The sequence below is a fragment of the Bradysia coprophila genome, chromosome IV (assembly GCF_014529535.1).
Source record: "Bradysia coprophila strain Holo2 chromosome IV, BU_Bcop_v1, whole genome shotgun sequence".
In the NCBI taxonomy this organism is placed as follows: Eukaryota; Metazoa; Arthropoda; class Insecta; order Diptera; family Sciaridae; genus Bradysia; species Bradysia coprophila.
This window is the reverse complement of record NC_050738.1, coordinates 9,145,266-9,158,245: the sequence shown is the minus strand read 5'-3', so window position 1 is coordinate 9,158,245 and position 12,980 is coordinate 9,145,266. Positions and strand designations below refer to the sequence as shown.

Below are 12,980 nucleotides of genomic sequence, written 5' to 3'. Positions count from 1 at the left end.
TATATGACAAAATGTGATGATAAAACTTCTGAAGTAAAAGATTTTCAATCAAATACCAAGTGCTCTTTTTCAAAAAGTACCAGGTGATACACTTGCCTGTCATAAAAAAATAATAAACAGTCCCTGTCTCGGACGAAAATACATACTTTCAGTAAACGGAATCCTAAAAATCCAACGCACGAGATTACACACTTCAACATAATTCTGGAATGGAAAAACTTTTTAATGAATTCCATATAACTAGTGAAAAGTTGCAATCCACATTTTTGTGCTATCAAATATATAAAGAAATACATTCTACCGCTGGCTGGTCTGGTTGATGTGGTCAGCAACAGAACATCATCGCACCCTTTCATCAGACGGAAGAAGAGGAGCATCTGCATTCTGCACCATTGGTTTCCCTTTCAGGAAGTATGAATTACATTCGAGGTGCATTAAAGAAAATTAAGCAAAAAAATTTTTTTTTGGACCAACTGGTAGATAGAGTGAATTTTACATAGAACGAACGTCTGATATTGTTCGAATGGACTAAAAAATATTTTATTCGTTATTTTAAGTGGTTCATTCTAAAAATACCGTTTGCTTGAAGACCGTCTCGTTATTCACGTGAATGGTTTAACCTTTTTACCACCAGCTTTCTGTATTTTCTAACTTTGTGTTAAAAGATTGCAGTAAAGGTGAAGGGTCGTTCATAAAATCCTTCAAATGTGAAGCAAAAAATTAATAAGAACGTAGAGAAAAACAAATAAAAACCATACGCATGCAGTAACAAAGCCCACATTTTAATAAGATTGAAATTTTCTGATGTGACGAAATACCTTTTTCATGAATATTTCTTTATCTTTCTGGAGAACGTCTCTTTGGTGAAGCGCGTGCGGATAATGGAGCATGATGAAATATACTCAACAATGTCTAAAGTTCTATGAAAATGCAATATACATGAATGACTCTCGATTAAATGTTCACGGCTTGGTGTCATCTATTTAAAAACCTTCAATCTCTAAACTGATGGTTCGTCGATGTTTCACCCTTTCACCGAGTTAATTGAAAATTTGTTTTCAAAACCATCCATCATCTGAAGCGTTCAATGCGGATGCAAAATCCGCCAAATAATTTTATAAACAAAAAGATTCAATAAAGCGCAAGTCAACGCCATAATTCACAACGCAACGACGGGGTTTATTGCACGTCTGTGTCTATTATATACATTGGATAAACAGAACGTTCGCGTTATTTAGGCTATCCAAGCTCACAATCATCATTGTTTTCTTATCAACACGGAGATGAGATAATTTTGTTATTTACCTTCTCACACGCGTTGCTCTGAACAATGCTTCTGTCCCCTTAGTTATTATAAAAGCGACGAAGAGCCACAGTTCGTCACCTCTTCAACAAAATGATTAAACGAAGTTATAGTTTTGAAGATGCTTTGGCATTGACGGGATTCGGTAAATTTAATTATATTTTGATTTTTCTGTCCGGATCGATACTGGGAGCATCGTACGTGGATATTGGCGGTGTAAATCTGATACTTGCCATTTCACAATGCGAACTGGAACTGACCAACGTACACAAAGGGATTCTTAGTTCGATTGGCTACCTTGGCATCATTCTGTCGTCGCATTTGTGGGGCTATTTAGCCGATACCAAAGGCCGGAAGAGAATCATGGTGCCAGCACTGCTAATGTCTTTCATCTTTACTGTTATATCAAGCACAGCCACATCGTTTTGGGTTTTGGTGTTGTTCAGATTTCTTCAAGGAATTTGGTAGGTTGATAGTACAGTCAAAGGCAGTGATACTTCAGCATGAAATTGCGTCAGTTGTTTTTCAGTTGGTTCACAGGTTCAAACAAAACTACTCATACATCTTTATACGGTTTTACCACTACCACACGCTTGTGTGTAGTTGCTTCAACCGTATAAACAGTTTTGTTTCTATGAGCGGACCAACTGACTCAAATTCATGCCGAAATATCACTGCCTCTAACTGTAATGCTGAATACTTTGAAGACATTTTTTACTGGAATGTTTCATTATTTTCATAGCATTTGTGCGCCTCAGTCGATAATATACGCATTCTTGGGAGAATTTCATTGTGCTAAAAATCGAGCTCGTGTTCTTCTCGTTGGTAATTTTGAAATTATTTTCTTAAAGAGCCCGCCTATTGCTTAATCTTTTCTCCTTTGTCTTATTTCTGTGTTACAGCATCAGTTGTTTATTCAATAACGTGTCTTCAGTCACCCGTCTTTGGCGTCACTATACTTAATCAAGTGTGGAGTTTTCATATTCCAGTCATCAACCTTATATTCCGCCCGTGGCGATTGTTTTTGCTGCTATGTGGATTATCTAGCGTTCTCTGTGCCATAGTTATGTTAATTTATATACCTGAATCTCCAAAGTACACATTCGCCCAAGGGGATGAGGAGAAAACCTTGTTAATATTGCAGACAATGTTTGTACGTAACACAGGAAAATCCGCTAGCGAATATGAGGTAAAAAGTATCGAGAAAGATAAGGAGTTTGTGGAAAGTGTAGTGCAACATTCCAATTTCTTCAAATTTATGTGGACGCAAACTGTTCCGTTATTTAAACGTCCCCACCTGCGGAACACATTAACCGCATGTTTTCTTCAATTCACGATATGCATCACAAGCAACGGATTCTACACATTTTTCCCGGAGATTCTTAACAAAGTTTACTTGTGGCTTGATGGTGATCCGATGCATGTGACATCAACAGTTTGTCAAATAATTGACCACTACGGACTACGATCAAATTCAAGTGAAATGGCCACATGTCTTACTAAATTGGAACCAAGCACTTTCGTTAACGTCACCATAGTTATTTTATTGCATTTGGTTGGCTGGTCGGTCATTGCAGTGATTATCAACCGGACGGGAAAGTTAATCATCATAGTGTTCATTATGTTTGGCGGTGCAACGTGTTCTCTTTTGTTGGTATTTATCGAAATACCCATGGTGTCCGTATATTTGTACACTCTTCTGTTAGCTACCGGAATGAATATGTCTGTCGTCAATTCGTCAACGGTTGAGCTATTTCCCACTTCGTTGAGGTAAGTTTTTTTTTATCGTTTCGTTTACCCAGTTTTCTCAATTCAATTTAAAAACAAACAAATAGAGCAACAGCAATTTCTATATCTATGATGACTGGGCGACTTGGCAGCATTGTCGGTTCGAATGTTGTTGGCTTAGCGTTAAACAACTTCTGTAAATACACATGGTTGATACCGGCTGCATTTCTTACAGCCAGTGGTTGCTTAGCGTTCACAATTCCAAATATTAACAAACGAAACAAATAAACCCACGTGGAAGTATTATACACCTCGAATGGTTATCGTCGTTCATGCAAACAACTGAGTGTCCCATAAATATATTTTGCTGTTACGAGATAACACCTTTAATATTGGTCTCGTTTTATACAATGATAACATTTAACACAAAATTAAAATAAATTATAAGCTGGCAAAGCAGGGTGTTCCTGCACGATATGTCTGCCTAGGATCAGTCTGTTACACTTATATAGTACGATAAGCACGTCTTCCTAGTATATATTACTCATAAATCTTGAAAAGATGAACAAGTGGAATCGGGGCTGAATCCTAGTCGAGTTGATTTTTATGGAATTGTTGGTTGTTCCAAGCAGACAGACAGAATAATTGCATCAGTCGATATGCAACGGTCCAGGACCAGAATAATTTCATCAGCTCTCTAACAGTAGTCTTACTTACTTCAGCGGCACTACAACCCATTAAGTGTGTCGGCCTGCTTCTACATACTTCTTAAACTGCACCTATCCGCAGTTAACGATTCCCAACAAGTGACTCCGCTTGCACTTGTACTTCGAAAAGACTGCATCGATGGGGAAAGTACTTCGAAGAATAGTGGCCAGAACTTTGATTTTCTGCGATTTTTACTCACGTGACTTTTTAAGAAGATCCGGGATTTTCAGGATATCATGACATATACTTTACGAGACATAAAATTACCTATAAGCCGCCAGCGAAATCAAACCAATAGAAATAGTAAATCAATTCGAAAATTGATAATCCTGAAAACGTCAATGTATTCCATTTTATCAGAAAATAAATATCAAAAATTTATAATTTCCTTCATTTAAAACCACCCCAACTGTCAATAATATAGCCACTCCATCGTGATTCATTACAGTACGCACCCCTACTACCGCAATATGTTGCAACACCACTTACACATTGTACGTATACGTACTAAAATAAAATCGTTTTGCATAATCTTCCCTATTCTCACACCCCAACTCGACTGCAGAATCCGTATAAAAGCATGTCTGTGCTAGTTTTTCACATTATTTATGAGAAATTATAAGTTAGATTCGGTCCATAAGTCATCTAAAATTGCTTTTCGTGCAATTTAACACGCATATGCATACATATGTGACATTCCACTTCGGACACTTTATGTGCCTTTTCAAAAAAAAAATTCATATTTTTTGCAGTTCTGCCGACAATTTTAAATGAAAAAAGAATCCAATTTTTTGAAATGTCTTTTATTCAACTCGACTCAAACACACATTTTAAATGGAAGTTATTTGTTCTAACAAACATATATTTTTGGAGTTTAATGCAAATGACTTTTGATTTTCGGTGGTACACTACCAGGTATCTAGATAAGTGGTCGGTCGCTGGTAATATTTGAGAACTTAAAAATAGAATGGTTCCCCGTTTTAAACTTTTATGAATAAAAACATGAATATTTTAGGTATATGAAGAGACCACCGAGGAAGTCTATGGTTACGCCTTCAAACATTTTCGCTTGTAGTTTTGACAAAAGGGACTTTTATTTTTACATTAATTCAGATAGGAGATTAGGAGATTTTCGGAGTGGATTTAGCCATCTTTGTATTAACTTTAGTCGACCATGAAATGAGAATTTTCTTTTGTCGTATCTTTACGGTTTACATTTTATGTAATGAAAACGGGAATTTACTCCTACTATTTTATGCATCAACATAAAAGTTATATGTTATTAGATGACGACGACATTAAAATGAAAATGGAATATTGGGACAGAGACTGTCATTGCGGTTTTCTGCAGACGAGTTAAATTCATTCAAAAGGACTAAATCCGCCTAACTTTAAATGGTCATAAATCGTATAAAAATTCGCCAGACACTTCAACACTTTTTAGATTCGAAAATTTTTGATGTGAAGAGGTAATTCGTAGACTGATCATTTTCTGACAAAAAGATTATTTCAACCAGGTTTATCCGCCTCTCAATTTCTGTCCTCTTTTATTAAAATGTTAAATGTCGTAAACAACGGCAGTTAATTATGGGAACGGACAAATGATAGGTTCGACTTGATCGCTCAACTATTTCATGAGAATATTACCCTCAAGAATTTCACCACAGCAGGAACAATCCAATTCAACTGACATACAACTAGGATCATAGCTCTGGACACTAAGCCTTTGTCTTGGAACTACAGTTGATGTCACTGGAATTTAGGCATGAATTTGATTCAGCTGATTCAGTGCGAACAAAATTGATCATATGTTTTCATACGAATGAAATAGGCACACGCACGCGTGTAGTAGCGGTAAAAGCGTGTAAAGACGTATGATCGGTTCTGTATGTATGAGTGGACCAACTGAAACAAATTCATGCCTTCAACTTCAGTAACTTCAACTGTATCTTCGATACAAAATTAGCGTGATAACTAAGGTGCGATTGAACGCATAAATTCATTTTTTAGTTACCTCCTATTACCGTAAATCAAACGTAACTGCCAATTCTCTATTTGGCCCTAGTTGTAGTCCTCAGTATGTCGTTATATTCTGAGTGTAACTTAAACGAAAGCCTTTGCTAAGCATGAGTCAATAAGGATATTGTGTGGATTTGGTGAACTGTTGCCAAAATGGAGGTCTTTTGGAAATGAAGTCGTTAATCATCTACGATCTGTCGACAACTGAATATGAGATAAACTTTATCTAGCAAACTGGGACGACAGACAGTAATCATTAAAGAAATAGTAATATCCACGTAATGGCATAAAATACTCTGTCTGCATGTTAACTTACTTACCTAAAAACTGGCATGAAATTCTCGATATTACATCTTCATTCCGGGAACGTGACTCAAGCTCCTCTAATATTTTAATCTTTGCTAAATCATTAGCACAAACTTTAGCTCTTACCCCAGTTCTCATTTGCAGCGAAACTTTCAATTCCTAACTGAGTGCAACTATTTATGCACACACAAGTAATTAAATTTAAATGAACAAAATGCTCTGCTGACAAGGTTCCTTTTTTAGTGTGTCCTGCATGCACATTCATATAGTTAATACAATTCATTGTCCAAACAATAAATTTCACGTTTGTTAATTTATTACCTACCTCCGTTCCCATTTATTAAAGCAAGATGAAAGAAAAGCTTTAATTCACCCCACACTTGCCAATTGTACATATACACACATATCCTAGGCACCACCGTGCACTGCACATTAGTTCCTACGTTACATAATAAAAGCCACACAGTGTCATTTCAGATTAAATTCCGTTTCCGAAGAACGATAACAAACAGTGAAAAGTTTTAATGTTCAAATAGGTTACAGCTCAGCATCAAGTCATTTTTTATTCGCTTTAGTCGGTTTGAAGCTGACAAGTATGCCGTTTTTAGTGGTTGGTATCTGAATTCCTAGCTGGACAATAAAGAAAGGATTTGAGTGCGAAAATTTGTCGCACCAAACCTATAACATTTATAATAATAATAGGTAATATATCTGTCTGCCATAACACCAATAAAATCTGTTCGCAACTTTAAGAATATTAATTGTTCAACTCTCATGTGGATGGTCTGGACTTTTAATTTATTCAAACACTCCTATTCAACATAACTAAATGCCTTCAGCTTTGAAACGATATTCAACGATAAAAGCGAGAGCTTTACACTAACTGGGTTAGATGAATGATGCGAAAATGTGTTTTTTACTACCAGCATCGCGCGCTCTCTATATATATACATAAATCTATATGTTCAAACCGACCGACCATGGAAAATCAAAGTGTTTTGAGAAATTGTTTGCAGACATTTAAGTGATAAATTGTTTTTGGTCGTCGTTCGTAAGATGAGGAAAACAGAAGGGACTGTCAATAATAAAGCAATGAGTGTATACATAACATATACACAACCGAACGGATACACATAATAATTCAAGTGAAAAATTTTCTATTCAATGAGATCTATTAAAAAGTTATAAATTATTGTCTAGGGCTTAGCACTTTATGGGCTGTTTATTTATGGATGGTGAAAATATTGTACATGTACGCTGGACGTTGATAGAGTGTTTCCAATCTAATTAATTGTATTATACACCAATATGTAACATGCAATACACACCATCTACTCTCGTCCGGGGAATGTGCGATGCGGGTGAATGTGTGAATTATTTGACGAAATTTCAATTGAATGTGTAAGTACTTTTTATGGGCAAATGTGATTTAGAATTTAAATTGATGTTAAATGTTAGTTAATGAACAACACGGACATGTTTCCATAGATTTGAAAAGTAATGGAACATGCGTCAAAAATCACTTTAAGTGCAAATAGTGACGCAAGTCCATTCCTTTACTTTTCAGGCAACCCTCCAGATTAATTTATCTTCTTTAATATCGAGACTAAAATCCAGACTATCTAAAGTAACAGTAGGCTACGTAAGATGTTTATTTTGACAAACCAATAGGTATGCTATTTTACTTTTTCAGCTAGCTCTGGGGAAATGAAGATTACCACACATGTCATCAGGTAATGAATCATTCCCCGGGGTCGCAGCAAGTATATACTTCTCGATTTGGCCATCGTATAAGGTACAACTTTTAAACTACTATTTTACTACCTCCCCCTTGCGAAAGTTAACCATTATATACCAATTTGCCCCCTGCGAAAATGACCCATTACATGTGGACTATTTTCGGTTAATTTTTTTATATTTTCCTATGTGGAAATCAACTGTCGCATGGGGCCGGTAGTCAACCAGACTATATTGGATGCTGTCATGTAATTTATTACTTCAAAATCAATTTTGTGATACTCGCAAATCACTCATGTGTTTTTGAGCAATTGTTTCGACCACTGTTTTTCGATAATTGTCGCCTTCGACTCGGATATGCAAAAACCTACACTTGTGAGTTTGCGAGTATCTGAAAATTGTTGACTCATGTAATGAACTTCTTTCGCAGCATCCAATCTATTATTATTGGCGAATGTGTAATCGCAGCCTCCCATACAGTTATGATGGAAAGTTTTCGTGTGGGATTTGCTACACGTTCTTTGTTCTGCCGTGTGTATAATACATAGAAATATAAAATGCTAGGTATGTGCAATATAAATTTCAATTAGAACAAATTCTGTCAATTTAACGATGTTATGTGTAACATGTTCAATGTTCGACATGCAGTTTTGGATTCAATTTGAAAATGGATTTTTGTTCAAATACTTAGCTACTTTTAAGTCCGTTTTTAGTGATTTACGAAGCAAGATTATGTCGTTTGTGATCGACAATAAAATGTAATAATTTCTTTATTTTATCTCAGCTTCTTCACTACCAGCAACAATTTAATTGGGCTTGAAGACACTAAAGATGACTTAAAGCCCTATGATAATTTAACGGCTTTATTACAAAATCTCTAGTCGCCTCCTCGGACTTTGGATCAATAAAATACACATTCAAAAAACTGGACTTTTTAGCTTTTCATACTTAGTTTATGAGTTTATCAATTTTTTATTTATGACAGTAAAACGAATCTTTATGGCTGCGATTAAACTCTGTATCATTCGAACCTGACCCGACCACGTCTCTGAATCCTAAAGTGATAAAAAATGTGTTCACTGATTACTCGAATAAAAGTAAACTGCTGTGGAGCTTGACAAAAATATTGCATGATTTGTCGGTATACCCGAAACTTTTTTTTATTCTCCAATATTTAAGCGAGGCACCTTCCTTGTCTTTGATATCGATCAAACCCTTCATTTATTTATTTTTCCTTTGATTCAGTATAGCATGCATATCGTTTAAAGGTTAGAATTTAAAAAATTTGTAAACATTAATCACATCATCATCAATGGGATATGCCATGCCGGGTAGACAATCTATAAAAGCGAACAAACAGAAGAAAAAAGAGGATGTATATAATAACAAAAAAGGAACATGCTTTTCTTTTTCAGTTGGAAAATTTCATTAAATGTAGCTGGCAGAGAGTTAATGGAATACCATGCTGAAAATGCACTTACCTTAAAGGTGAAATTTTATTCACTTAAGCCGTATGCTGTTGTGTGTTTCTGAGCTTCGGAGCTTTTAGTAGATTGAAATTTATTTTATTTTATTTATGGCAGGAAAAAGTTTTTTTTTTGTAAAAAAAAAAGAAAAAGAAAAACTTCACAAAAATATTGCTTGTTATACTGCTGATGATGGTGAAAAGTAGGTTATTCTACTCAGCAAGAAGTAGTGTCTGCATAGATTATTTGTATTTTAAGAAACAGTAAGTTTTTGTTTACTGTAGCCGAGATGTCGGAAAAAAAAGTTTTTAAAAAAATACAAGGCGGGTAAGTTCTGGAGGCAATAAGCTGTCTCTTTCTTGCTGAAAGCATTTTACACGCCAGCTTACAATGACCATTTTTTACTCTCGTTTTCTCTGTAGTTATCCTTTTTTTTAATATTGAGAAACAATTAGTTTATCCTTTTACTGATTGCAAGAAATCACGATTTCACTTTTCAAGTCTGATACTTTTTGATTGAGTATTTTCAACAGATTGCATTCAAAATCTGTTACTTCATTAGTTTTAACATTATACTACTATAAAATATCACATTAGACATGTATTGTGTTCAACTTAAGCGTTGCTATTGAGTCGATTACAGATGATTTCCACTACATAAATGGTTGACTGCTCGAAGTTTTCTGTTTTGTGCAGGGTCAAATATTTCAAAAATTCGATTTTCCATTTTACATTTTTCAAATTCAACAAGGTATTAAAGTATTTATGTTTAAACCTCGCGTACTGAAGTTCTAGAACTTCAAACAGGCAACATTAGATACAAAATGAAAGAAACCAGTTGAATCTCGTCAATGTTTGGGATACAAACGAGACAGCAATCATGATTGAAACGTGTCGAAAGCTTCGAAATGTGTGAACGAGTATGTTCTAATGACATTTCAAGAAGCTTCACTTGAAAAGTTAACGAAAGTATTAACGGCGAAAAAGCAAGGGAAATTCGTTGTGATGGTTTTTGGTGGGTTGTATTTTACTTTTGACGTTTCTTTCTTAACGCCTAACCTTATGTTGCATGCAGATTGGTCATTAAATCGTTTACAGCTAAACATCTTTTTTACAACATTTTTCCGTGTCGCACACATGATTTTTTTGTGTAGTATAATGAGGTTGCATATCTGAATGATTCCTCTGGTATGTGTACACTCACATGATAAATATTCTTACAAATTCCAACAAATCCTAAATTTATGAAATTTAAAAAAATTAATTCTCAAAAATCTTAAAAATTTCTATAAATTCTTCAAATTCTTAAGAATTTCAGAAAAAAAATCCGAATAATAAGGGGAGGCCCTGCATGTGTAAGATGAAACTATTACAATTGGTAAGAGTTAATAGCCTAATAATGTAGCTTTAAAATCGTATGTCAATATTTGAGATCGATATCCTCAGACAGTGTCATGGTAACCCATTTGTTTTTTTTTTATACAGAATTTTCCCTAGACAAAATCTACAAATCATGACATGTCATGACATTTTTGAAACCGCTTTCAGTACACTTCTTTGTTACTTCTTTTAATGGCCTAAAATTAAGCTTTTGATTTTTCATTTGAAATGAACAAAATTCAGCAAAAAATCGAATTACATGTTGAAGTAAGCGTAGGATGAACGTTGAAAAAGTCGTGTTTTGTTAACTGGTACCCACAATTGATTTCCACGAATGTAATTTCTGTTTTAATTTTGTAGAACTGGAAATTGAGTATCCGGATGAATAAATCCATTCTTTTTATTAGCGAAAAATTCGCAGACTTGAACAACAAAGAAAATAATTCCCATTTGAATTCATTAATGCACAGTCGGTTTGGGAGAAGAAAAAAAAAGTTCCATTAAAAAAATAACAAGAAACGGACCCGAACGTATATATCTTTCGTATACACAAATATTGCACAGCAAAAATAAAACATTTTTGTAGATAAAATATTTACATTTATTCATTTTTATGCTTTTAACTTTTTCCATAATTTCATAAATATTTATTTACATTTGCTTCATTAAATTTTAATTTTTAGAAAATATAGAAAATAATACAATTTTTTGGTTGGGGTAAATATTTTTTTCTCCTTTTCCTTTATCTTTATCATATCCCTTTTCAAATATTACAACTTACACGTGTAAAGTAATGTTTGTTTTTTTAAATGTAAACTCTTATTTAAGTAACAACATTTTTCCAGAATTATTTTCATTTTAATCTCAATTTTTATAATTTATTTATAAAATTTACACAATTATAAGATGCACAATGAGTATAACCTAAAAATTTAGTTTACAACGGTCCTTAATTTATTTATTATGCTAGTACGGTACTGTTAATAATATTCATTTCTTTTTTTTTTCTTTTAATATTTTATAGCGTCTCTTCTGTTGATTTTAGTGTAATACTTCAAGTTTCAGTAGATTTTACATTTCATTTTATTTATTCAAATAATAGAACACAATGGCTTAACAAATCAATGACTTTTCGAAATGGACTCTTACCAATATTTTCTGTCCCGAACAGATAAATATTTATTTACTGATTTATTTGTTTTTAGATCAGTAAACAGGTCTGTCAACCCAATACCATATCAATCTATATAAAGTTTTGCTTTTAAAACTTCATAACCTTTCACAAACATCAAACATAGCAGTGTAATTTTCGAATCTATTACTTCGTTTGGTCCAAATATTTTCTACAGTTTGATCTTTTACTTCAATATTTTCAACGGACATGTTGCTATATAAGATCACATCAGTCAGTACTTACTTTCATCGCCGTTTATGATAACAGATGACGTTTTGTAAAACTTTGGTACTCGGTAAGCCAATTGACTCATTTTATCTTTTAATTTACAAGCAAACTAAATTAAGGAATTTAAGGAATTTAATTCCCTTAAAATAGGTCCTAATAGCTAATACTAACCCGAATCTAGATTTGTGATAAACGGACATCGTTTACATTGATTCGTCCATTACTCCTATCTAGTTTATGCATTCTGTGTCGTAAACAATCTAATTACTTTCACTATTCGTCCAGGGAACAAAATGGCTTCGTTTATTATTAGCAAACCACTTCTCCATGTCTTCAATTTTACACGAGGATAACGTGCTATTCGGGAGCATATTTTACTTGTACAGTCAAAGGTTTAGTCTTCTGAAATGGCACAACATACCGACCCAAAAAAGATCTCTCCTACAGGCATTTTCGTATCTGTTTGTCGTAACAATAATTTAATAATAACTACAACAAACACCCTCAAGGGGTGAATTGTTTTCACGAAAAAAAAAACTCATTTTCCATTTTCGATTATTTGACATTTCCGTGTAGCGTTCCATTTACCGCATCATAAAAACAAAATTTTAAAATCCATTTGCAATCAAAATACAACGAAATAAAATCAAACAAATACTTTTTTTATATTATTCTTTTTGTCAATAATTTGAAGCCCATTATGATGAACTGACAACAACAACAGCCGAAAAAGAAGATAAATAAAATGACAATAACCAATAATAGAACGAAAAATGGATACTCTCACCCCTCCAAAAAAAGCAGCGAAATTAGAACAAAAAAAAAAAAAATTGCCATCGGAATCAGATAATAAAATTTCTCGACGTAAATAAAATGCGTGTGTTGACGTTGGAAATTTCGTTTTCATTTTTTTCAGTTCCGAAAAAAAATA

General features: G+C 33.9%; 1 protein-coding gene across 1 annotated transcript; it reads left to right on the top strand.

The window, feature by feature from the left end:
• Positions 1-1,341: 1,341 nt before the first annotated feature.
• On the top strand, positions 1,342-3,511 carry LOC119066956 (synaptic vesicle glycoprotein 2A-like). Its single transcript, XM_037169680.1, has 4 exons — positions 1,342-1,767; positions 2,046-2,128; positions 2,206-3,073; positions 3,139-3,511. The coding sequence occupies exons 1-4, from the start codon at positions 1,397-1,399 to the stop codon at positions 3,317-3,319; spliced, it is 1,503 nt and encodes a 500-aa protein (XP_037025575.1). The 5' UTR covers positions 1,342-1,396; the 3' UTR covers positions 3,320-3,511.
• Positions 3,512-12,980: the final 9,469 nt, after the last annotated feature.